At 39.1% G+C, this 27,863-nt stretch overlaps 1 protein-coding gene across 1 annotated transcript; it reads left to right on the plus strand.

The window, feature by feature from the left end:
• Positions 1–1,551: 1,551 nt before the first annotated feature.
• CD53 (CD53 molecule) lies at positions 1,552–27,551 on the plus strand. Its single transcript, XM_002751208.6, has 8 exons — positions 1,552–1,653; positions 19,779–19,858; positions 20,732–20,920; positions 22,284–22,358; positions 22,921–23,016; positions 24,618–24,698; positions 25,769–25,852; positions 26,763–27,551. Exons 2-8 carry the CDS (start codon positions 19,796–19,798, stop codon positions 26,832–26,834), a joined length of 660 nt encoding a protein of 219 aa, XP_002751254.1. The 5' UTR covers positions 1,552–1,653; positions 19,779–19,795; the 3' UTR covers positions 26,835–27,551.
• Positions 27,552–27,863: the final 312 nt, after the last annotated feature.

Here is a 27,863-nt window from a genome sequence, read left to right on the forward strand (position 1 = left end):
GCTGGGATTACAAGCGCCTGCCACCAACCCCAGCTAATTTTTTGTATTTTTAGTAGAGATGAGGTATTACTGTGTCAGCCAGGATGATCTCCTGACCTCATGATCCACCTACCTCGGCCTCCCAAAGCACTGGGAGTGAGCCACCCACCCCCGCCCCCGGGCTATCTGTTTATTTATAAGATGAAAACATCGGGCTCAGTGATTGCTTCCAAGTTTTACAGCTACCTAGTAATACATTTGGGTTGTTACCCATTCCTTTGACCTAAGAAAATTCCAGTGATGCAGCATAGTGAAACTAGAAACACATTTTTTCAAAATATATTGGTCACAGTGTTTCTCAAATGGCATTTTCTGGGACCTTGAATTTGAATCCTAGCTCTCACATCTCTTATTTGTATGAGCTTGGGCAAATTTTCTAACCTCTTTGAGCCCCCGTTTTCTTGTCTATAAATGGGTATGTAACAGTAACCAGTAGTAGTATTATTAGATGTTACCATTAATACACTGAGGCTGAGAGGTTGAGATTTGCTCAAGATCTCACAGCTAAAAGACATAAAGCTGGAAGTGAAACCCAGATCTTTGGCTCCAAATGTGGTGTTTCCTCTACTAACCAAGTTGTTTCTACCAGTGCCCCTGTGATTATGTCTTCCTGGGGACTATCCCTGACAATACCCTCACATTAAAACCATCTTTTCTGAGCACGATGGCTCATGCCTGTAATCTCAGCACTTTGGGAGGCTGAAGCAGGTGGATCACAAGGTCAGGAGTTCAAGACCAGCCTAGCCAAGATGGTGAAACCCTGTCTCTACTAAAAATACAAAAAAAATAGCTGGGCGTGGTGGCAGCCGCTTGTAATCCCAGCTACTCAGAAGGTTGAGGCAGAGAATTGCTTGAACCCAGGACACAGAGGTTGCAGTGAGCTGAGATGGCACCACTGCACTCCAGCCGGGGTGACAGAGAGACATTCCATCGCAAAAAAAGAAAAAATAAATCATCTTGCTCTTGCTCTTGCTCTTGAGACAGAGAAGTCTGCAAACAGTGTCCAGTTAAACTGAAGTGTAGACACTGGCTGAAGCCAGACAGAGGAAGAGGGAAGAGGGGACAGAGTCTTCAGAAAGACATTCCAGTTTCAGTCCTAGAAAATGTTTAGAAATATTGGTTCTCGTGTTCCTCTCCAGTCTGTCCACCTGAAATGGCACTCTGGTGCTGGGCCAGGCATACTTATTCTTGAACAAATATACAGTTAATTCTGAGATGCCACCTAGATTGAGAAGCACTGTTTTTTTCTGAGCAAAAATCATCGCCAAAGTTACCCTAGAACCCATCAGTGCTCACAGATCTGTGCCTGAACCAACTTGGTTCTGAAATTTTCCTTTGTTTTGCGGAAACTAGTTTAGGGTGGGCTGTGAAAAGAAACTTCTAAAAAGCCACTGGGAAAGGACTAAATCTCTGAGGCTAAGGAGGGCGGACTCAGCCTCACTTCCTCCTTCTCATCTGGGCTTCCTGTCGTCACAGCACGATCATATTTTTTCACCCTTCACTTCTCCTTTTACACAAATAGTACCGGACATCCGTGTTACAGCCTTATCTTGGCCACCTCAAGGATAATCACCAAATTCTGCCTAAAGGACTGAGGAACGGTGCCTGGAACAGGTAAGGTTGATGACACTTTTACCTGGCTTGCTGTCTAATGTGGGGTAGGACATTTTCTTAGTGGTCTCCGACATGCCTCTCTAGTAACCATACAATCTCCGGCAACTTCTCTTTCACAAATATTTAGTGCACAAAGTAAGATTGGCAAGATCCTGGTAACATCCCCAAAGGCAATGAGGTGAGAAATACTTTTACTTAATCAGGTTTCTGAATCTCTGAGTCCACATATTCACAGGCCTTAATTGCTACAGAACTTGAATTTCTCTGTGTAGTAATTCCTGATGCTTGGAGCTTTCTATGTGAGATGACACTGGGGAGATTTCCTGTGTGCTCTGGTCTTCAGAAAATTGGTCTTGTGATTTTTAAAGTGAGGAAAGAACCCACAGCCAGAGCTGTCTTTAGAAAGACAGCTAGGAGACGCAGTTCTTTTTCATTTGAGAAATTTTCAAAAGTAAAGTTAGTCCCGCTGTGATTCTTCAAAGCCACTAAACAGAAAGGTGGCTAAAAATCACACCAGGATGTGCTCAGTAACTGTATATTAGAAGGTGAAAGCTAGACACCTCTAAAAGACGCTTAGATTGTTGGCTTCTAAGAAGCAGGAAGAGCACTGTGATCTTCAGCATTTCCCCAAATTGTCACTGGTGCACAAAACATGACCATTGATAAATATAACATGAAATCCAAGTATAAAACATTGGCACTGCAGTAATTTCCAATCACGTGTATAAAACATTGGTACTGCAGTAATTTCCAATCACGTGTATAAAACATTGGTACTGCAATAATTTCCAATCACGTGTATAAAACATTGGCACTGCAGTAATTTCCAATCACGTGTATAAAACATTGGTACTGCAGTAATTTCCAATCACATGCTGTAACTAATGATGGAGGTTGCATGGACTCAGCAAGGTGATAGCCAAGCTTTTGTCCTGACTCTCTGTGACCACCACAGGAACTCTATATGAGATAGAGCTTTCTTCTTCCAAGAACCTGTGAGAATTTCATTGGATTATGCCCTGGAGCAGAGAGGAGGAAGTTCTCTTTGACTACACCCACCCATCTAAGAATCAGGGTTGAGAACAGGGCAGAGGCTCTAGATTTCCAAGAGGGGTGGGGACAGGGCAAAGAGTTCTAGATTCCAAAGCACCTCAGAGCTTATTGAGCCTTGAATTGAAAAATAAAACCAGTCTTTTTAATAAATTCACTAAATAATCAAGTGTTAGGTACCTCCTGAGGCCAGGCACTGTACTTTGGGAATTGTGGGGGAGGGAGATGAAAAGGTAGAGTGTTTGTCAGTAAAGAGTCCTACTCTTAAGGAACTCCCATAGGAGATAAGAAATATCATACTATGTGTGTGCTTTGGAAGAAAGCTGAGAAAGAGCAGAATCCTAGTTGCTTGATAAACAAAGAAGTTTTGCTTTTCAAGCTTGAGGAGAATCTGTACTATTTGAAATTGCCGTTGAATGGGAGCAAAGACTGAACTGAAACATGATTTCCTGTGATGTTTCCTGTGTGGGCCAGTTAAGAACATTTGGGTACCTTTATATTCATGGGGGATGATTCCAAGTCCATCCCTTCACAGCTGTGGTTACCACCACCTTAGCGACCTCACCTTTGTTCATTGACAAGAGACACAAACTGGAAAGGACAAAGTCTGTTGGTCCTTGGTTTCTTGTGCCCTCTGATTGACCCCTGACTGAACAGAGGCCCTCAGACTCTGGTTCTCCATTCCCACTGTGACCCCATGGCCACATATGGCACATAGTGCTGGAGATACAGGATAGCAGAGACGATTATCATCTGAAAGGAGTTGTAGAGTCTCCTCTGGAGTCGTGGATGACAGTCACAGCAATATATAAACACAATACAATGTGCTCTTTTTTTTTTTTTTTTTTTTTGAGACGGAGTTTTGCTCTTGTTACCCAGGCCAGAGTGCAATGGCGCAATCTCGGCTCACTTCAACCTCCTCCTCCTGGGTTCAGGCAATTCTCCTGCCTCAGCCTCCTGAGTAGCTGGGATTACAGGCACACGCCACCATGCCCAGCTAATTTTTTGTATTTTTAGTAGAGACGGGGTTTCACCATGTTAACCAGGATGGTCTCAATCTCTTGACCTCGTGATCCACCCGCCTTGGCCTCCCAAAGTGCTAGGATTACAGGCATGAGCCACCGCGCCCGGCCTCTTTTCTATAATAGATGAAGAATGTGCATAAACTTTAGGAGGAGATAGGAGTGTGGCAAAGACTCCCTGGAGAGGAGATGACTGGTGGGTTCACTTTCATAGAAGTATGGGTTTGCTATGGAGACATTCTAGACTAAGGGTGCTGTATATTCAAATTCACAGAAGTGTGTACCTCCAGGCATGCTAGAAATGAGAGAAAGCAAGTGAGACTGCAGTATAACACACCATGTTTACGGGACCACAGGAAACAGAAAGTCCTTTCTCCTACTTGGGCAAGATCACTGACCTGACAGGTCCTAGTCCCAGCTCTGGGCAGGGTTATGTCCACTATGTTCTTGTTCACACGACAGAATTGATGGGATGTGGGGTTGAAATGAGGGGGAAGAGGCAGGTTTTTTCCTCCTCAACCTAGATTATCACTTAGATCAGAAGGAAGGGTGGAGCTTCTTGTGAGGTTACAGCCATTCTTTTCAGCTTAGCTTCGGTTCCAGGAAGTACTGCATTGATTCAGTTACAGTGGCTTGTTTTGCTTTCCTCGATTAGTCACCACAGGGCAATTCTTGTACTGAGCAAGCATCCACTGTGTGTAGATCATCCTGGGCCCTGGAGACTGGGCACCTATCCTCAGGAAGCTTTCAGGACCTAGCGCTGCCACTGAAGCAAAGTAACCCAGAGAAACCAGACAGCTGTGCAGAGCAGGACTCCAGAGTGGCTGCTGGGGCAGAGGAGGGGAGGGTTGAGCTGGAGGGTGTGGGGTCAGTTTGGGAAGGCTATCTGAGGTAAGTTTTGGGAAAGAGAAAGATACGCATTTGCAAAGCCAGTGGATGACCACTCGGAGTAAAGGCCAGGGATCTCTATGCTGAGAGTTAGCGGTGAGTACTCTCTATTCATTATCCGTTTCATAAGCACAGAGCAGAATTCCTACACAAGCAGAAGCATCAATATATCATGGCTATGACCAATAATTGTTGTAAAAGAAAATAAGCCGGCCGGGGGCGGTGGCTCACGCCTATAATCCCAGCATTTTGGGAGGCCGAGGCGGGTGGATCACGAGGTCAAGAGATCGAGACCATCCTGGTCAACATGGTGAAACCCCGTCTCTACTAAAAATACAAAAATTAGCTGGGCATGGTGGAGCGTGCCTGTAGTCCCAGATACTCGGGAGGCTGAGGCCAGAGAATTGCTTGAACCCAGGAGGCAGAGGTTGCGGTGAGCCGAGATCGCACCATTGCACTCCAGCCTGGGTAACAAGAGCGAAACACTGTCTCAAAAAAAAAAAAAAGAAAGAAAATAAGCCACAAGCATACATTATTGTAATCATTTAAAATGAGAGTGTTATATTTCAAGTATTGGTACTTGAAGCGAAGTTAGAGATTATTTTGATTCAAATAAAGTCTCCAACTCATAATGAGAGCCCAATAACTGTCCAGTGTGCTTACTTTTCGGGTAAAATGACTTGTCCAAAATCATAAAATTAGCTAATAGTTATTTAGAATGTCTTCTGATTCTCTGTGGCATGCTTTTTCTTCTACATTATACTATAGTCCCTCTTCTTAGAGATTTTTTTTTTAAGTAGGTATCATTAGACTGTATTCTTCACTTAGATAAATTCCTAGTTCATTTTAACATAAGCAAACATAAAAATACAACTTAATTGTAAATGTAATTGATCTTAAGCCAATATGCAAACTAAATACTTAACATATATTTAATTTTCCAAACCTTTTTGTTTGGACTTTCCTATTTCAGGAGAACTAGATTGAGGAATAGGGGTAAGAAGTCATTTTAATGCTGCATATCTTTTAAAACTTATTAAACTTTACTTGTTAACATAAATTTGAACTATGGCTTACTCTATATCAGGAGCAAACAAAGGTATTCAAGAATTATGTCATAATTTAGTCTTCTTAAAATAACTATTGTAGAATCTCAGTATATATAACATAGAAGACATAAATTGTAATGATTTTGAGATCAGAATCCCTTAGATTATTTATTCATTTTTCAACTTTTAAAAAAATTGACAAAAATTCATACTTATAGAAAAGTTGAAAAAATACTATGAAAAATGTCTAAACCCTTTTAACCCAGATTTCCAAACTATTAATATTTTACTTCATTTGTTTATCCTTCTCTGGCTTTCTCATTTGAGAGTGATTAATAACATGATTGATGCCATTTCCCCTAAATACTTTAGTGCACATTTCTACAAACAAATGCATTCTTTTATATAATCACTTCACAATTATCAAAACCAGGAAACGAACATTTATGCAATATTATTAACAATCTATGGATTTTATTCAGATTCCATCAATTACCCCATTACTATTTTTTATAGCAAAAGGAAATTTCTAGTCATGCATTGCCTTCAGCTGTCACTTTTGTCTCCTTTAGTCTGGAGCAGTTCCTGAGTTTTTCTTGCCGTTGATATTGTTGAAGAGTAAGGTCAGTTCTTTTTTAGAATGTTTCTCCATTTAGGTTTATCTGATGTTTCCTCATGATTAGATTCAAGTTATTTAAATTTTTGATAAGAATATCAACCAAGTGGCTTTTCTTATCCCACAAAGAGTCTTGCTTAAGCTGAGCATAACCAGCCTTCAGACACCATGGACAGGCCTCTAGGAGCGGGACCCTGCATGTAAAGTTCTGCATATTTCTACATAGGATGACAGAGAACCTCTGGTCTCTTGACCCTGTAACAGTGCTGTTTTAGGTGACTGTTCTTGATCTAGGGAGTAAGCTTATTAGAAGAGTCCCTGCCCACCTCAGCTGTTAGTAGTGTCATGCTAAGCTCCTAAAGGGGAGCAAGTGACCCTCCAAGATCATTTGGATTTGTCCTTCTTCACTTTTTCTCTCCTTTCTTCTTCCTTATTTCTTTATTCCTCTATAAATCACCAAATCCTCTCCCCTAACAGCAGCCTAGAAGAAACAAATTTTTTGCCAGCCTACATTTTTAGGGAGGCATAAGATAACAAACATTGCTTGATAAGTCGATGGTGAGATGAGAGGACACTAATACGTGAAAGTTAACACTTTGGCTTTGATTTATTTTACTTCTACTCCTTCCTCTACAACTGCTTATTACTCCTCAAGAGGATGTACAGCCATAACTCTGATGGCACCTCAGCCACTGCTCACAGGAGTTCAAACTGCAGAGGCACAAGCTGATGAAAGGTGGAAGGTCTCCTGGATGGTTCCAAATGAGTCGGGAAGTAGGAGGCACAAAACCGGAGTCTGGGATGGTGGAAAGAGCATGAGCTTTGGAGGCTGAAAGATGTTGACCTTCACCCTGTCTTTGATGATTCTTAACTGGGTGACCTTGTGCCAGTCCTTGGCTTCTCTGTTTGCAGAATGGGGCTAATGACACCTAAGTTGTAGGGCTGATTTGGGGATTATAAATAAGACATTTATGAGAAAAGCAGCATTTTGTGGGATTCAGTGAACTTATGTGTATGTAAATTTGTTTGTGCAAGAAGGCCTAAATTTGGGAGTCCTCATTGGGAACAGATTTTCCCTCTTTTTTAGAACACCATCAACTTTCTTTGCTAAGGATCAAAGACTGCCACAGGCTCTGTGTAGGAAGGGATAGGGAGCTGTAATTACCTTGCGAATGCTCTTATATGTAAACTGACACATCTGTGTATAGAAAAATGTATATAGAGAAGTGTGTGGAAAGACGTTTGCCAAAATGTTTATAATGGTTACCTCTGCAAGGTGAGGTGGGATTTCAGAAGACTTTATGCTTTCTTCTTTGCACTTTTCTGTATTTTTTAAACGTATTTTTTTTAATAGAAAGCATGCTTACCTTTGCTTTCTTTTGCTAGATTTTTCAACTTACCTAATAGGTTTCAATGGAGTAAGAAATGTGTTCTAATAATATATATTCTCAATCTTAGCTTACAAAGGTGTTTCTCTATGAAACACTGCCATTCACCGAAAGAAAACAGTTTATGCATCTTAAAGAAAGCGTGCTTTCATTTGCCTTTTATTGCTGGGGTTTTTTTTTTTTTAGCATGTCTTAATAGATTTCAGTGGAGAAAGAAACATGTTCTAATAACATATTCTTAATCTTAGCTTAAGAAGTTATTTTTCTATTACACACTTTTCTACACTAAAAGGAAATCTTACAGAAACTATACATACATTTATTTATCCTTTATTACCGAAATTTTCAATCTGTCCTAATAGGTACAAATGAAGAAAGAAACATGTACTTTTCTTTATTGTTTGATTTTTTTTTTAACAAATGACACACAAAACCTCTTTTTAAAAGGTATTAAAAGAGCAAGGAATTATTCTGGCCCCATGTATATTTTATTTCTAAAAATCTATGAGAAGCTCAGGGTTACCCTTAGGAATGGACTGGTAGGTGAGCTCTGAATTTGATCTTTCAGTGAGTATTCACTGAATAAGATAGATAGGCAGGGAATGAGCCATCCTGGAAATACTATCTCATCTAGCCCTCAGAACAACCTCTGAGGTAAATATTAACACCCCTATTTTAAAGATGAGAAAATAGTGAAAGACAGTTTAAACAAGTTGCCCAGAGTCACACTTCTGATAAGTGGTAGTACCAGAATTCAAAACTAGACCTGTCTGATTCCAAAGCTAGTGTTTATCAAACTGTGTTCCACATAATACTATGTTCTTTGAGCTGTTAATAAGTAATCTTCCACATAAAAATACGTTTGTAGTTATATAAGTATATTGTCCTCTTAGAGACTCATAGTACACATTAGCATATAACAAGTTTCTCAGAAGTCATTCATTTTTAAAAAGGTTTTATTTTTATCACTTAATCTCATTTACTTCCAAAACTGTTTAGCCACAGAGTCCTCTCATTCCCATTTTTTCCTTTACACTGTTTTTCCCTTATTTTGGCTTTGGTTTGAGGAGCACTTATTAATATCTCATAAGCATAATAGTCTGTGTAGCACCAAAGCTGTCTTATTGTGGCTCCAGACTGGTCTGTAACATTGATCAGATAAGGCTGAAGATCAAGAACTGATTGAGGTTCTTTTTTTTTTTTAACTTAAAAAATTTTTTAATAGAGAAGGAGTCTCGCCGTGTTGTTCAGTTCAGGCTGGTCTTAAACCCCTAGGCTCAAGGGATCCTTCCACTCAACCTCCCAAGCCACCACGCCTGTCCTGATAGAGGTTCTTAAAGCCTCTTATCAACTTTAACCACTTTTAAGCTTGACTAAATTCAAGAGTAGATTAAATGGTGCTGTTAGTACAGGAATCAAAAAAAAAAAAAAAAAAAAAAAAAAAGAGAGGGATGGAATTAGAAATCTGCAGTTCTACCATTGGAGGAAATAAACTGTAAAGTTGATCCCTAACCTCCATGTTAAATTGTGGAAGGCAGCCAAGGCGAAGTGCAATTTGGTCATGGAGGTTTCCTGGAAACTGATGTTGGTGGCTTTTTGCGTAGAACCATGAGTCATGGGGATGAGAGTCATGGACTTTGACTGTGGGAGGGGTGTCAGTTTCCCCAGATGGTGGCCGGAACTGGTGGGAGGCTTAATCGCTGCCCAGTAATAGAGAAGAAGAGGAAGGGAAAATGGAGTAATATTCTCTCTGGGTTTATAAATAAGCAGGGGACCTTATGGCATGTGGTAAAAGTAGTGACAATCTTCACCAGGTGGGAAGATTTTCTTGCTCAATTTGGTATGAGTCTGGGGAGGTAGAAAGTGGGAGAGGAAGAGGTTCTTCCTGTCTGAGAAGGAGAGTATCAGCGGGAATGTCCCTAAGTTTGTGGGCACCTAGCCAGCTGCTGCTCTGTGGACAATCAGGTTACACTGCCTGAACTTACTGTCATAGGATAGTGCTCCCTCTCTACTCCCTCCTGCCCTCGGTTACCTTCATCCTCAGACAATCATTGGTCTGCTTTCTGTTGCTATAGTTTTAATTTTCTAAAATGTTACATAACCGGAATTATACAAAACGTACTCTTTTTTTATATACCTTCTTTCACTCACCATGATTATTTTTACATTCACCAATGCTGTAGAGTGTAATAATAGTTCATTCCTTTTAATTGCTAAGTGGTTTTCATTGTACAATTTTAGCACTATTGATTTACACATTCACTTGTCTGTGTGCATTTGCCAGTTTGCTTCCAGTTTGTGCTATTACAAATAAGACTATGAACTTTCCTGTCCTAGTCTTTGTATTGACATATGCTTTCATTTCTCTTGGGTAAACACCTAGGAGTAGAATGGTTGGATCATATGATAGGTGTATATTTGACTTTGTAAAAAAACCAGCAAACTGCTTTTGAACATGGATATACCATTTTACATTCCCACCAACAGTGTATAAGAGTTCCAGTTTCGCCACGTCCTCACCAACACTTGGTGTGGTCAGTTTTTGAAAACATTTTAGCCATCTTAGGAGATGTGGAGTGGTATCTTACCATGGTTTTAATTTGCATTTCCCTACTGACTAATGAAGTACAGAATTTTTTTCGTGTGCTTATTTGCCACCCATTTAGAATCTTCTTTGGTGAAGTGCTGTTCCGATATTTCGCCTATTTTAAAAATTGGATTGTTTATTTTCTTACCATTTCTTACCATTGAGTTTCAATAGTTTTTTTTTTTTTTTTTGTACTCTGGATACATGCCTTTTAATTCCTGTGTGATTTGGAAATATTTTTTTCCTTCTATGCCTTGTCTTTTCATTCTGTTAACAGTGTCTTTTGAAGAACAGAAGTTTTTAATTTTGAAGAAGTCCAATTTATCAACTTCTTGTAGTTTTGGTGTCTTATCTGAGAACTCTTTGCATAACCAAGGTTGCAAATATTTTCTTCTATATTTCCTTCTGAAGTATTATAGTTTTGGATTTTATCTTTAGATCTATGATTGACTACTAGTTCTGATTTTATATGGAGAGGGGTATAAATGCAAGTTCATTTTTTGCATATTAATAGACAATTGTTACAGCACCATTTGTTGAAAAAAGTATTCTTCATTCTCTAATGTATTAATTTTGTATTTTTTTGAAAATCAATTGCTCATATACATATGGGCTCTCTATTCTGTTCTCTTGATATGTTTATTTAACACCTGTGCTATGCTGTTTTTACTGTTGTATCTTTATAGAAAGTAGTATAATTAGGTAGTGTTTGTACCCCAATTTTGTTCTTTATCAAACTCATTTTTACTATTTTAAATCCTTTGCATTTCCAAATGAATTTTAGAATTAATTGCTTGAAGTCTACAAATAATTCTGCTGTAATATTGATTGGGATTGTAGTCTATAGATAAATTTGGAAGAATTGACATCTTAAAAATATTGTTTCCTGCTAGATGGATGTGGTATATCTCTCTATTATTTGCATCTTTTCATTTTCTTTCAGCAATGTTCATTTTTAAGTTTTCAGTATACAATTCTTTCACAACTTTTGTCAGATTTATGCCTATTTCATGTGATGCTGTTGTAAATTATACTTAAAAAATACTTGATTTCTAAAGATTACTAGTGTATAGAATGCTATTTCTTTTTGTAGATTGAATCTTGTTTCTAGCAATCTTGCTACACTCACTTGTTAGTTCTAGTAGTTTTTTTGTAGATTTATTCAGATTTTCTACAAAGACATCCATGATATCTGTGAACAAAGGGAATTTTACTTTTTTTTCCTTTCCAATCTGGATGCCATTCTTTTCATATTTGATTTGCACTGCCTAGAAACTCCAGTATCATGCCAAATAGACTAGTTAAGAGTAAAAAAACTTATTTTCCTCCTTATATAAGGGTAAGGCGTTTGGTCTTATACCATTAAGTATGATGTTCTTAATTCTATGTTCTTCACAAATGCCTTTTATAAGTTTGCGTAAGCGTCCTTCTAGTCCTAGTTTACTAAGAGTTTTTATCAGAAATAGATGTTGAATTTTGTCAAATAAATTTCCTGTATCTATTAAGATGATACTTTGTTTTCTCTTTCAGTTTGTTGATATGATTAAATACTTTTTCAATGTTAAAATAACCTTGTATTCCTGAGATTAGCCCCATTTGTTCATAATTTCTTACCATTTTTCTATGTTAGATTTTTTTTTACTAAAATCTTGTTTATAATTTTCATATCTATATTTCTAAGGAATATTGGTCTGTGGTTTTATTTCTTGTAATAACTTTTGGCTTTTAGTATCTGAAAATTCTGGCCTCACAGGATAAGCTGGGGAGTATCCCTTCCTTTTCTATTTTCTGGAAGATTTGGTATAGAATCAGTGTTATTTCTGCCTTACATGTTTAGTAGAAATCATCAATAAGACATCTGGACTAGCAGTTTTCTTTATGGGAAGATTTTTAAGCTCCAAATTCAGTGTCTTATTAGAGATAGGATTATTCAGGTAATCTATTTCTAGAGTGAGATTTGGTAATTTATGCCTTTCAGTGAATTTATTCATTTAATCTAAGTTGTATTGGCATCAAGTCATTTATTACATTTACTCGTCCTTTTGATATCTATAGAATTTGTAGTGTTGTTCTCTCATTCCTCATACTGATGATTTTTGTCCTCTATTTTCAAATTGATTACCTGTATATAAGTTTATCATTGTTATCAGATTGGAAAAGAGCCAACTTTTGCTTTTGTTTTCTTTATTGTTTTTCTGTTTAATTGCTTTCAGTTTTTATCTTCATTATTGTCTTCCTTCTGCTTATTTTGGGTTTAATTTTTTAGATTTTTTCTAGTTTCTCAAAATGCAATCTGAACTTAGTAATTTGAGACCATTCTCCTCTCAGCTACAGACATTTAGCACTATAAATTTGCCCCAGAATATTGCTTTCATGATATCCAGACATTTTCAACATGTTTTAAAAGTTTTTCTTAATTCAAAATTCTCATTTTCTCTTTGATTTCTTCTTTGCTCTATGAGCTGTTTAGAAGTATGTTATTTAGTTTCCCAATTTGAGGAGATTTTCTGTTATTGATTTCTAATTCAATTCCTGTTAAAGTCATTGAAACTTGGATTTTGGTCCAGAATGGTCTATCTTGGCAATGTTTCACGTGACCTTGAAAAAAAATGTATATTCTGCTGTAGTAGGGTGGAGTGTTCCATCACACTCAGTTAGTTTAAGTTAATTGATGCTGATGTTCAAATATTTACTGCTTTTCTGTCTACTGATTCCATCAATTATTGAGAGAAGAATATTGAAACCTTCAAGTATAACTGTATACTTGTCTATTTCTTCTTTTGGTTCTGTTGATTTCCACCTCATAAATTTTGACCAGGTGCAAAAACACTTAGGATTTACTTTGGCTCAGTCAGTCCTTTATAATTCTAAAGTAATCTTTGTCCTTGATAATTTTTTTCTGTGGTCTTGTTTGTTTTAGTGTAATATAGACACTCCAGCCCTTTTCCCCCTTTTATTAGTGTTAGTATGGTATATCTTTTTCTATCTTTTTACTTTAAAATGTATTTGCATTTTTAGATTTGAAAGGCATTTTTTTGTAGGCAATATAACTGGGTCTTGTTTTTTGTAGTCTGTCTATTTATTCCTGCCTCATATTTTAAGTATTCAGACCATTACATTTACTGTGATAGTGATATGGTTGGGATTTTAGCATATTTGTTTTTTATTTGTCTCATTTTTTTTTTTGTTCTTTATTTTTTCCCATCTGTTGCTCCCCTTTCCCTATTTTTCTGGCTTCTTTTGATTAATTTAGTATTTTTATGATTTTTATCCTCAAGTGAGATTACAACTTCAGATATAAGACGCTCATGATAGCATACTTCCATTTCTTCCTTCCCAACCTCTACGCTATTATCATAAAATTTACTTTTACATTTATTATTAATGCAATTCAATATTGTTATTATTTTTGTTTTAACAATTCAGCATCTTTTAAAAAGATTTAAGACCAGGTGTGGTGGCTCATGCCTGTAATCCCAGCAGTTTCAGGAAGCTGAGACAGGCGGCTCACCTGAAATCAGGAGTTCGAGACCAGCCTGGCCAACATGGTAAAACCACATCTCTATTAAAAAAAAAACAAAAATTAACTGGGCGTGGTGGTGCATGCCTGTAATCCCAGCTACTCAGGAGACTGAGGCTTGAGAATTGCTTGAAACTGGGAGGCAGAGATTGCAGTGAACTGAGATCACACCACTGCACTCCAACCTGGGCAACAGAGCAAGACTCTGTCTCAAAAAATAAATAAATAAATAAAAATAAATTAAAGAGATTTAAATGACAAGATAATAGTATTGTATATTTATTCCTGTAGTCACCATTTCCAGTGCTTTTTGTTCCTTTGTGTAAACCTGTAATTCCACCGGGTCTCAATTTTCTTCTACTTAGAGGATTGCCATTAACATGTCTTGAAGTATGGATCTACTGGGGAGGAATTCTTTCACTTTTTGTATAACTTAAAGTCCTTTTTATTTAAGTTAGTAAAATATATTTTTGTTGGGTATAGAGTTTTAGCATGACAATTTTTTTTCTTTAGTATTTTAGATGTGTTGCTCCACTGTCTTCTGGCTTGCCTGTTTTCTAATAAAAGGCCTGCTCTTATCCCTACAATTGTTCCTTATTACCTAACATGTCTTTTTTCTCCTGGCTGTTTTAAGATTTTCTTTTCCTCACTGTTTTTTTAGTACTTTGATTATAAAGTACCTCAGTGGAGCTTTCTTCATGTTTCTTTTGCTTGGAGTTCATTGAGCTATTGAGCTTCTTGGTTCTATAGGCGTATTATTTTCATCAAATTTAGGATTTTTTAGTCATTATTTCTTCAAATATTTTTCTATCCCTCTTCTCTTCTCAATTTTAGAGACTCCAATAACTTGTATATTAAGCCACCTGAAATTATTTCTCAACTCATGATACTCTGTTCATTTAAAAACTATTTTATTTTCTGGGCAGGCATGGTGGCTCACACCTGTAATCCCAGTGCTTTGGCAGGCCAAGGTGGGTGGATCACTTGAGGTCAGGGGTACAAGACCAGCCTGGCCAACGTGGTGAAACCCTGTCTCTACTAAAAATACAAAAACTAGCAAGGGGTGGTGGCACACACCTGTGGTCCCATCTACTCAGGAGGCTGGGGCAGGAGAATTGCTTGAGCCCAGGAGATGGAGGATGCAGTGAGTCAAGATCGCGCCACTGTACTCCAGCCTGGACAATAGAGTGAGACTCCATCTAAAAAAAAAAAAAAAAAGGAAAAATTATTTTCTGTCTGTATTTCTTTTGGGATACATTTTCTTTCTGTCTTCTAGCTTGCTAGTTTTTTTCTTCAGCAATATCTAATCTGCCAATAATCCAATCCAATGTATTTTTCACATCACCCAATGTAGTTTCATCTTTAGAAGTTTGATTTGAGTTTTTTTAAAAAATATTTTCCACGTCTCTATTTATATTTTTGAAAATATAATATCTAGCTTAATGGCTTTACTAACTAATCTAACATCTAGGTTGGTTTTCATCTGTTGTCATGTTATAGGTTGTACTTTTGCTTCTTGCATGCCTGATACTTTGAGTGAATCTATGTGTAAATTTTACTTTTTTTGGTGCTAGACATTTGGTATTCCTATAAATCTTATTGAGCTTTGTTTTAGGATGCACTTAAGTTACTTGGAAAGTGTTTACTATTTTGGAGTCTTACTCTTAAGATTTGTTAGGTAGAACAGTGTTCAGTCTAGAGCTATCTGTTCCCTCTTGCTGAGGCAAGATCCTTCTGTCTACTCTATCTTGCAAATCATGGAGTTTTCCAGTCTGACTGGTGGGAATAGGCACTGGTGCTGTGTGAATGCCAGGCACTGCTCAGATGGTACTTATCCTTGGGTAGTCTTTTTTATATGCATGTGTATTCAGGACTCAGCTAAATTCTTAATGGACACTTTGGTAGACTGAGTAATAGGACCCCAAATATGTCCATGCACCTCATAGAGCAACAACGACTTTGAAGCTGTGATTAAATGGGTGATTATCCTGGATGAGCCAGGTGGTTCTTATCTAATCATATGGGCCCTCATAAGAATGAAGCAGGAGATCAGAGTGGAAAGCAGCAGATGTGATGACAAAAGCAAGAGGTTGCATGATGCAGGAACGGAGACAAGGAATGCAGGTGACTTTAGAAGCCGACAAAGGCAAGGAAACAGGTTATCTCCCTGAGGCTTGCAGAAGAAATGCAACCTAGCCAACAACTTGAATGCATACTTTTGACCTTGAGAACTGTAAATGAATAAATTCATGTTGCCTCAAGCCACAAAGTTTGTGGTAATGTTTTAGCAGCAATAGGAAACTGACACAAACACCCACTGCAGAGCTCTGGGCTTTGCTCTCTGTGCCGCTTTCTTTTGCACCTTGGTGTGTCCTGTAAACTTTAGCTGTCTTGGTTTCCTCAGAATCTCAGCTCTGTCTCCTTAACCGAGGGAGTCTGCCAGGTTCCCCATCTGTGTTCCATGGTCTGGAAACTGTCAGTGAATAAAAGCTGAGGCAATCACAGGACACACACCATTTATTCCCCATCTCTCATGGGTCCACGTCCTTCATTGTCTTACATTCAGTGTTTTGCAGACCATTATTTTATAATCTACATTTTTTTAGCTGTTTCAGGTGAGGGGGTAAATCTGGTCCCTATTAATTGGCCAGAGGCACATTTCCCAAATATGTGATTATATAAATTTTTGGTTTTTGTTTTTTGCTTTGAGACAGAGTCTCACTCTCACCCAGGCTGGAGTGCAGTGGCATGATCTCAGCTCACTGCAATCTCCGCCTCTCAGGTTCAAGAGATTCTCATGCCACCACCTCCCAAGTAGCTAGGATTACAGGTGCGCACCACCATGCCCAACTAATCTTCATATTTTTAGTAGAGATGGGGTTTCACCATATTGGCCAGGCTGGTCTTGAACTCCTGACCTCAGGTGATCCACCTGCCTCAACCTCCCAAAGTCCTGGGATTACCACGCCCAGCCACGACTTTATATTTTTACATTAAGAAAAAGAAAATGAAAAAGATGAAATGAATTTTAATATCATTTTAGTTATATCAATATGTAGAAAATATTATGACTTAAAAATATAATCAATATTGAAAAATTACTAATATAATCCTTTTTGTACTAAGTGTATATTTTACACTTATAGCATTATAGTAATTCAGACTAGCCTGACTCTAAGTGCTCAACGCTGCAGCACAGCTCTAGGTTACAATGAATCATGAGAGTTCGTGTTTAGCTGTGAGTGGACTACATTCATTTGAACGTTTGAGCTTTAATGTCACCTTCCCCATGAAATATTCCTTGATCAATCCAGCTGAAAATCTTTTAATTTTCATGGCATTTGTTACTGTTCTTTGGGACTTGACATATTTTATCTTTTATTGCTTGATATGACTTATGCAAAGGGCAACAAGAGATTCTCAAGAATTTGGAAATGAGGACTGGCAAATGTTACATTCTAAGAGTTAAATTAATTCTAGATGAAAAATAAAAAATTCTGGATAAAATAAATAAGATTATTTATTCATATGTCTTACTCTATGAGATATTTTGTCAGTATGATGCTGATCAAGGGCTGGGAAACACTCAAATTCATCCTTCACTGCTGATAAACAGAGTAGTTCTTTAAGAGTAAATAACGGGTTCGGTTTATTGTGTACTGGTCCTGCTGTATGCCAGGCTGTGTGATAAGATCATTTAATCTTCGCATTCACCCTGCGAGGGATAAGGACTGCCCCACTTTACATAGGAAGTGATTGAAATTGTGGCTATGACTGTTAAGTTGGTGTCCAATTCTCACATAGCTGTTTTGTGCATATGTAAGAGGTGAATTCAAGTTTGACCTCAAAGCCTGGGTAGTAAATCATCACACTTTTTTTTTTTTTTTGCTTCTGATGTATATTCAATTATATTTATAATCTAATTAATTTTATTTTAATTTCATTGAAGTAAGATGTAGATATAGGAATAATCCCGAGAAGTAAGACAAGAAGAAAAGGAGAAAAAAGCACAAAGTACAAGAAAAGGGTATGAGATAGATATAAGTACTTGGTGGAAATTCACTTTATTGCAGAAGAGAACTGGCTCATCAGGCTTATCTACGGCCTGGATGAACTGTTCCCTCAAGACCATGTGATTTCCAGATACCTTGGAACTAACCACAAAGAAGACACTATGGATTGCACAAGTGACCCATGGACTAGAAAAGGCATAATTTTAATGGAAAAAATCACTACCTCAAGATTCTGATTTATATATCAGTCCTGTGCACAGTTTTAAAATATGAATCACTTTATAGAATGTCATTACCTCTGACAAAAAAATTCAAAATTTTGGGCCAGACGTGGTGGCCCATGCCTGTAGTCCCAGCACTTTGGGAGGCCAAAGCGAACAGATCACTTGAGGTCAGGAGTTTGAGACCAGACCAGTTTCAACATGGTGAAACTTCATTTCTACTAAAAATTCAAAAATTAGATGGGCATGGTGGTGCATGCCTTTAGACCCAGCTACTTGGGAGGCTGAGGTGGGAAGATCACTTAAGCCTGGGAGGTGAAGGTTGGAGTGAACTGAGATTGTGCCACTGGAACCCAGCCTGGGTGACAGATTGAGACCCTGCCAAAAAAAAAGAAAGGAAGAAGAGAGGAAGGAAGGAGGAAAGAGGGATGGAAGGAAGGAAGTGAGGGAAAGAGGGAAGGAGGGAGGGAAGGAAGGGAAGGAGGAAAGGAAAGGATGGAGGGAAGGAAGAGAAGAAGGGAAGGAAAGGAGGGAGGGAAAGAAGGAAGGGAAGGAGGGAAGGAAAGGAGGGAGGGAAGGAAGAGAAGAAGGGAAGGAAAGGAGGGAGGGAAAGAAGGAAGGGAAGGAGAGAAGGAAAGGAGGGAGGGAAGGAAGAGAAGAAGGGAAGGAAAGGAAGGAGGGAAGGAAAGAAGGGAAGGAGGAAAGGAAAGGAGGGAGGGAAGGAAGAGAAGAAGGGAAGGAAAGGAGGGAGGGAAAGAAGGAAGGGAAGGAGGGAAGGAAAGAAGGAGGGAGGGAGGGAAGGATGGAAGGAACAAGGAAGGAAGGAAGGAAAAGAAAAAAAGTAAAGTCAAAATTTTGTATCTGGGTTTCTAGAATTGAGGACCAAACATTGGACATTGATGTCCTCACTAAGAAAATGATTTTCTAGTTGAAAAAAAATTAAACTTACATTGCTCGTTTTATACTTCCTCATTGCATATTTGTTGGCTTGTTTTATCTCTGCTGTAAGCTTTCTTTTTCTTTTTGTGGAGAATGGGGTCTTGCTATATTGCCCAGTCAGGTCTAGAACTCCTGGGCTCAAGCTATCCTTCCGCCTCTGCCTCCATAAGAGCTGGGATTACAGGTGTGAGCCACAGTGCCTGGCTATCTCTGCTGCATGACTGTTATCTTCTGAAGCATAGCTACGGCTTAGTCATGGTTGCATCTTTCACAACATCTAAAACAGAAAACATTATAAATGTTTCTGCAATAAAATAATAAATGGGGCATGGCTATGTTCCCCCAGTTTCATGTGGAGAAGTTTAATGATCAAATGTAGTGTGTACATGAATCACAGAGTATTTAAGAAACTGGCTAATGAAGCTGTTGGCTTTCTTAGTGGCTGATTGACCAGTCCATCCCTGACTTCAAGGGCTTGAGTAAGTGCCCAGGCACTAGTCACTAATGCGGCAGATGGAGCTAAAGCTCTGGCCTGGTCTTCGTCACTGCGACTCATCGCCTTCTAAGAATGGCTCTATTGTTTTCTTCTACAATGCTTGATTCAATATTAAGTATTGTTGGTCTGCAGAATTGGAAAAAAGTGAATGTCTAAGATGAGCCAGTTGACATTTCAGTTCAGAAACTAGGAGAGCAGAGAGTTTGGAGAAACTTTCCAGAGAGCCATAGCTCAAACCCAAGGTAATGCTAGAGATCCCTGAACATTTGTGCACACTGGTCTCTGGTGCTACCTTACAGTGCCAGGTAACTTACTTTCTTCTTCTTTATTCCTTAGGGCAAGAATATCACAGCATGGGCATGAGTAGCTTGAAACTGCTGAAGTATGTCCTGTTTTTCTTCAACTTGCTCTTTTGGGTAAGTGTGCCTCTTCTGAGCATGGTTAAGTTCACCTTTCCCCAGCTAAGTTCTCTCTCCTCTACCGAAGAGGCTAGTGTCAGGTAAAATGCATGCATGTTTGGGTCATGTCCAGCACCACCATCCTAGAAACAAAAGAATAATAATTTTCCCCCTCTTCCTGCCACAGAATAAACCTGCGAAATTGAGAGGTACTAGTGCAGTAATTAATGGAGGTGCTGCTTCTTTCTGAGGGCTTTAGTTTACTACCACTCACAGCTGACATATACAGCTGAGAAACCTGAGACTGCGCGCTCTGGGTATTGAGTGCCTCTGTTTTTCCTGTCTTTGTTTCTAGATTCCTTGAAACAACAAGTGATTGAAAGGAAAGTCATCCTTTCTGGGGAGGTTTCACTGTACAAAATCCAGCAGTTGAATTTCAGATATAGGACGGGTTGATACTCGTGTGTATATGAGAAGATTTTTATAAGTTTTGCTTCTCTAGTTTTCTGCCTAGCAAGAGGAGCTTCCTCCAGCAGGGCATCTTCTCTACATGGTCATGGTTTCCACGGGGAAAGCCATGTGTGAGCAACTGAAAAGATAAGGAGCACGGAGTTAGACCTATATATGGTGAAGATATCGTGTGGCTCACAGAAGTGATCTTTCCTTGCTTTCTGGAAATGGGTAGGAAGAGTTGTGAGTAGATCTCCACACGAAAAAGCTGGGTTTGCCTCTCCGATGTGTGCATGAAAAGTTCAGTAAAGAAATTGTTCATCAGACTCTTGATCGAACCAATTAAAAATAAAGTGATTCTGATCTCAAGGAAGTGAGAATAGGAGGACATATCCAAGAACCCCATTTTGCTTCAGGATGTTGTGGGATTCTTCCTTTCAGATCTGTGGCTGCTGCCTTTTGGGCTTTGGGATCTACCTGCTGGTCCACAACAACTTCGGAGTGCTCTTCCATAACCTCCCCTCCCTCACGCTGGGCAATGTGTTCATCACCGTGGGCTCCATTATCATGGTAGTTGCCTTCCTGGGCTGCATGGGCTCTATCAAGGAAAACAAGTGTCTGCTTATGTCGGTGAGTCCTTACAGCCGATGTGGTGTCCAAGTTGGGGAGATGGTGCCTAAGTTCCAGGCAAGATGTTTCTTGGTAGATCACTTACAGGCACAGAGAGATCATAGGAAAATGCGATTGGTACCTCAGATCAGCCAAGTCTGTCCAGACCAACAGTATATTATATATAATTAGGGTCCCAAGGACAGGTGAGAGAGCACATTGCTATCCTCCCTGGTAGCCATTTTATACTGTTAATAATGACCTTTGCCATTATAATACCCCTTCAGAGCATTTTATTTTTTCTTTATTTCTGGATGAAATCAGGTGTCATCTATCTTCCCAAATCTTCCTCATGCTAGCTATTATTATGTACTCTCAGGATCTGACTCAAGAGTCACTAACTGATGGAAAAATAATTTCCAGACTCTTTCTTCCCCAAATGGCAGAGGATGCTTTCTTAGCTCGTATCTGCACAAGATACTTAGTAGAGAGACCCAGCTTAGGTGAGGGCTCTGGCTGCAGCCACTGAGGTCTAAGCAGAGCGCCTGTAGAAGCACTGAGCTCTACATTTCTCTTGTGTTCCCTGAACAGAGCTTGGTGTAACAGTGCCCCTCTACCAACAAGTGTGGGTTTCTAATCACCTTGGTTCTTTCTTAAGTCATCTGGTTAATCTTTTTTCCATTATGGGTTAACTCTTAAACTGAAGCCAAGAGAAGGAATAAAAGAAAAAAAAAAAACAGTTCCTCTTCTAGATAGTTGTCAGACTAATGGCAGAGATGGAAGATAATAGACATGGGGTAAATGTTTTAAGCAGTCAAAATTAATGTTGGGGTAAGAAAGGTGAGTGAGAAGGAATAAGTGAAAATGTTTTTTGTTGTGTATTATTAGCAGAAAGGGAATAAGCATCTAAAGCTGGAAACAAATACGAGTTAGACTCATGGCTAGAGTCCTTCTTTCCCCCTACTGTACAGGGCTCCTTTTAGCCACCACCAGCAGTCCTCCAGCCAGAAGTATCCCTGATCCTGTAGAAAGGAGCAGGCTTTGGATGATTTCGTTTACTGACCTTTTGCTTAACTTCTTCAATAGGCAGATGTCAAAATTGCTTAACTTCTTCAACAGATGGTGTTGTGTATGTATTATGCGTCTAGTGCTCTGATAGGCACAGCAAGTAGGAGAGAACAAAGAAGACAGTTGATCTGCCCTCTGGAGTCTAATTGTAGAAAAAGAACACATATTTCCACAAAACAAAAGAAGGCTTACCATGGCCTAAGGAGGCAGAAAAGGAACATCTCGCACGTGTGCAAATGCCCCTGGATGCTCCCAGGGCTGAGTGGGAGTGGGAGAATAGGGATCAGTGTGTGAGAATGTCTCTGCTTTGTCCCAGTTCTTCATCTTGCTGCTGATTATCCTCCTTGCTGAGGTGATCTTGGCCATCCTGCTCTTTGTATATGAACAGAAGGTAAGTTATAAAGAGCACAGCTTATTGTCTTAATACTGAAAGTGGGTAGTATGCAGTGGAGAAGTTGGCACAAAACAAGTCCGATAATAGAGATGGAAATTAAGTGGAAGGATAGAGGAAACAGAGAGTAATAGTCATTGGGGGGAGAAAAAATTGTTATCAAAGAGATTGTACCTGAGTGGTGTCTTGAGGGATGCCTGGAAGGAGCAGTAAAACACGGGTATCTTCCTCTACTTGCTTTCCTCTGTGTATTTGGCAGGAGAGGATGCCTGCCTCAGTGCCTACGGATAGCTCTTGCTTTAATTGTCCCTTTTTCTCTCTTGTAAACCAAGAGCTCTGGAAGGAAGCAAGCCTACTAAATACTTCTTCCTTCAATGCCACCTCACGCTCAGGATCTCAGGATGTTTGCCCATAGATAAATACCCTCTCCTCACCCTTAGTTCTGAGGAGACCAGTTGGAAGGGAAGAGCAAGTAGAAACACTAACCTATACTGGAAATTCCTTAGTTCTTGAACTCACCTGCTTTTTACCATGTCTCCTCTACTGGAATGTGCCTGCCCAGCTGAATGAGTATGTGGCTCAGGGTCTCACCGACAGCATCGACCGTTACCACCTGGACAATAGTACCAAGGCAGCATGGGATTCCATCCAGTCATTTGTGAGTAAAGGTGGAATCCTCTTCAGATCAGCCCAGACTTTATTTTCAAGCCTAAATCCCTGGGGGCTAGTTCCTTTTTCTGGAAGTTTCAGAATCTAAGGTCCTCATCCCTGAAGTCCAGAATAATACCTCGGCTATCACAGACAGGGGAGCCCAGGAATTAGTCTGATTAGTACAAAGTTATCTACATTTTTCTCTTTCATCCTTTTCTAATGTGAATAGGAGTATTATCAAAGTTCTACTAGGATGTGAAGAAGACTCAAACACAGCAAACTGGATTAGTTTATGTATTTTCCAAAATTTTACTGAAAACAGTATTGTATAATACAAGAAATTGCCATTGAATTCCTGAGTTGCCCAAATCAGGCTTGTTACCTAGCCTACCGACACCCCATTCCTCATGTGCCGTTTCTACCCACAAACATGGATCTGGATATATACAGCATACACAAGCTCTGTGTTCCTGACTTGATGTGCTGGGAGATAGAGATGGAGCCTTGCACCAGTATAATCTATCTTGCCTCAAAACAATACCACTATGACCACATGGCAGCTTAGTATGGAGTAGAAGAAATGGCACAGGAATTAGAGCCTTGAGACCAGAATTGGGTGGCCCTGGGGAAGTCACTTAATTTCTTTAGATTTCCAATTCTTTATTTTTTCAATTTAGTTTAGAAAACTTTTTATTATATAATTTTTAGAAATATACAAAAGTAAAGAGAAAAACAGAAAAATGAATCTCCCAACTCTTCAATAGTTAACATTTTGCCAGTATCATCTCATCTAATTCCCTATACTTTTTTTCTAGAATATGTTAAAGTAAATACTAGACAATATATCATTTCATCCACTAAATATAAAATAACTTCTTTTTAATACCCCTAAAATTTTACAACTTCTTAATACCACTAAGCAAGTCTATAAATTTCCCTAGTTGTCTCAAAAATTTTTAATTGACTTGTTCAAATCAAGATCTTAACAAAGCCTATGTGTTTATATTTGAGTGACATGTCTCTCTATTTCTTTTTTAATCTATAGTACCCCTCTTTGTTCTTGCTCTTTGTGGAAAGAAATTTGGCTATTAGTTCTATAGACTTCTTCACTCTCTAGATCTGGCTAGTTGCTTCCTCAAGTATTTTGGTATCGGGGAGTTCTGGCTCCTATAAGCCCCATCTTAGAAGTTTGATGGGTTTTTGTTTTGTGATAAGATTGCCATAGCTATCACTTCCTGTTGTATCATGTAAGCAGCTACATATGTCTGATGGTCTCACTTTCTGTGATCTCAAGACTTAAGCTCTTGGTGGGTCCAAGGGTAGTCAGCCTAATTCCTCCATTATGCAGTCCCTGAGTGCCTTATTCTTGATCTGTAAAATGTGACTAGATTAAGCACAGGGGTCTCTACTCCACAGGGGTCTTATGTGAATGAAATGGTATAACGGATTAGAAAGCACTTTGTTTCAAGGAGCCCATAGTAAACAGGCCAATTCTGGACTTCCGCTACAGAGTCAGATCTGAAGGGCCACCTTTTCCTCAAAGGTCCACAGCTTTTTTTTCCACTGTTGACTTTCTAACCATCATTGTTTCTGGGGTTTGGCTTTTAGCTGCAGTGCTGTGGTATAAATGGCACGCGTGATTGGACCAGTGGCCCACCAGCATCATGCCCCTCAGATCCAAAAGTGGAGGTAATTTTGTTGGCAATGTTTCTGTTATTGAAATCTTGGTTTAAATGTTTAAATTGGAAACTGTGGTCATAGAGGACCTAGACCTTCTATCCAGAAACAGGGCACCTTTAATAAAAGAGAGGCCAGGGCGACAACCTCTGGTAATTAGAAAAGTCAGAAAAACATAGGAACAGACTCATTTACACTAGAGACACTGTGATTGATCTTGCTGCACTAGACTATTTTAGACTAAATTACATTAGAGGGGAATCGTTTGTGTGAAAATGAAAGAGGGCTGTGTCTAGATATTTCTTAAGCAAGAAGTAGGTCTACTTAAAAGTGAAATTTGTAGGATTGAGATAGAAAAGTTTCTTCCTCTCCCTCTTTCTCTTGGAGATGGCAGAATTCAGCCCCTTAGGGAAATGAATCATAAGTGAATGAGTAAGGAGTTGGGGGAGAGAGAGTTAGTGGAACTGCTGAAACAACGTGTCTAATTAATTTGCACATCCAGAACAGACTCTGAGAAGAAGCCAAAACTATCTTCCAACTAGACCAAATCCCTGAGGTCTTGTCTCCTCATGTTACCTGTCCCTGAAGGTGGCTAGAAATCTCTAGAATTTTTCAGGTTTGTGGAGAAAGACTAGGCCACCCACTGACCAACAGCTTCCCTGGTGCTTGGTAGGGCTATAATGGATTTACTAACTGTTGAAGCAGAAAGTGAAATGCAAACCAATTTTAGGATTGCATACCCTGTATTCCCATTTGTTACTCTCAGGTCAGCACTGAGTGTTCAAAGACACTAGGACATCAGTTGCTGACCTGCCTCTTAGAAGTTAGTTTAACTCAGTGGGTAAGGATCTAGGACTTCTGTATTAGGTACCACTGTTATTATAACAACCGCAGAAAAGTCTCTAGTTTAATATTTTCCACTTTATGCCCGTTTCTTCATTCATGCAAAGAAAATGAAAATATGATACCTAAGTATCTTTGTATTATGAATAGTAAAATGCAAACCACTGTATCTTCCAAATAATCCTCTTGATATGGCAGAATTATACAGTAGTATCATTTGTAACTGAAATTTTTTCTAGGGTTGCTATGCAAAAGCCAAACTGTGGTTTCACTCCAATTTCCTGTATATCGGAATCATTACCATCTGTGTATGTGTGATCGAGGTAAGAGCTTAACCACAGGGTTATTGTGAGGATTCCATGAGTCAAGGCAGGTAAGGTTTCAGAATAGTAGCAGGTACACAGTATGTACACAATAAATGTTAGCTGTTTTTACTAGCATCTGAGTTCCACCAACCAAGTAGCAAATAATGCAATGAATAATTTGGTTCAAGGTATATAGAAATTGTGCTGTAAGAACATCTCTCTGGTCAATTTATTCCTCCAAGATATGAGTGATTCACATGATTCACAGTCAAACAAGAGGCCACCAAGCAGAATCCCACTTTGATCCCTCCCTCAGCTGGTCTGAAAAAGATGAATTGATAAGAATTTTATTTGAAAAACCCATCTTGCCTGCTAAGGGGTTGATGATGAAAATTATAATCAATTTTCTCTGTTTCTGTGCTCAGTTTGACAAGTGATAGGTAAATTGAAGGTAGTTTTTTGGCCTTTTTAATAAAAAAAGATTAAAACAATGTGATATTTCTAACGTTTTTCTACCCAAGTGTTGGGTATATCATAGATTATTTAAAACTCAATCAGGAAGCTGAGATAAAGATTTTCCTCTGCTTGAAAACGAAGGAGGCACAGAGCATGGAGAGAGAGAACTCATTGCACAGTGTTCAGTGAGCAGAATCTGACCCTAGCAGTAGGGCTCCTGTGATTTCCTCAGAAGACAAAACATGGTCCAATACTTTACAGCCGATTATCTTGTCAGCACTGACCCCATTTCTCTCCCCACTGCTGTTTTTTAACTAAAGGAGAGAACTCCTGAGAGAGACTTAGAAGTAATGGCGGGAAGGGTGCTTTCAGTGTGATGGAAACATTCTTTTTCTCAGAGGCCAAACCCAGAAGTTGTGAAGAAAACAACTTTTCTCATGAAGACTTCATCTTTTCCCAACTCTTTTCACAGGTGTTGGGGATGTCCTTTGCACTGACCCTGAACTGCCAGATTGATAAAACCAGCCAGAGCCTAGGGCTATGATCTGCAATTGCCCCGTGTTGGAGAGACGTGTTTCATCTCTGGAAATGCAAAAACATTTATAGCATGAAGCCCTAAATGATCTCCTGCTGGATTGTCCTCCTCCCATCCTGTCCCTTTTTAGGTCCCTGTCTTATAAAACCAGAGAAGAGGGCATTTGCCAGGCACATCCCATCTCAGGCAGCAAGACAATCTTTCACCCACTGATGGCAGCAGCCATGTCTCTCAAAGTGGTGAGACTAGTATCTGAGCATTTTTTAGACATGGGAGGCAAAGAGAAACTGGAACTAATAGCACAAGGTCAAAGGATGAACCCAGGACATGAATTTTTACATTGTCCAATTATTCTCCAGCCTTTAAATCATGCCCAGTCTTCTCCCCAAAGTCAAGGAAGAGACAAGTTGAAGAGAGTTCTGGGGCCAGGCTCACTGGACCACCATTGTCAAAACTCTCTGTTTCTGCGTGACTGAGAGCTGTGGCTACAGGAATTATCTTGCCCTTTCTCCAAAGGGCAAGATCTCATTTCAATTTCTTTAATAGAGGGCCTTATTGATGTTTTCAGAGAAAAAAAAAAACTATCCAGTGATTTATATCCTGACTTCAACCAGTCACTTAGCTGATAATCACAGTAAGAAGACTTCTGGTATAATCTCTATCAGATAAGATTTTGTTAATGTACTGTTTTACTTTTCAATAAATAAAACATTATCTCAATCACAACATTCTTACATATCAAACACTCCTTCTATGACCCAGCCTGATTACCCTGATTAATACACCAAGCCAGGTATATTAATCATCTACTGCTGCATAACCAATTACTTCAAAATTCAGTGGCTGAGGACAACAAACATCTATTATCTCATGGTCTTTGTGGGTCAGGAATCTAGGAGTGGCTTAGCTGGGTGATTCTGGTTCATAGTCTCTCACGTAACTGCCATCAGCATGTCAGATTGGGCTGCAGTCATCTTAAGGCTCAACCAGAAGTGGATCTGTTTTCAAGCTCTCTCACTCAGCTGTTGGCAAGCCTCA

Source organism: Callithrix jacchus, chromosome 7 (genome assembly GCF_049354715.1).
Source record: "Callithrix jacchus isolate 240 chromosome 7, calJac240_pri, whole genome shotgun sequence".
NCBI lineage: Eukaryota > Metazoa > Chordata > Mammalia > Primates > Cebidae > Callithrix > Callithrix jacchus.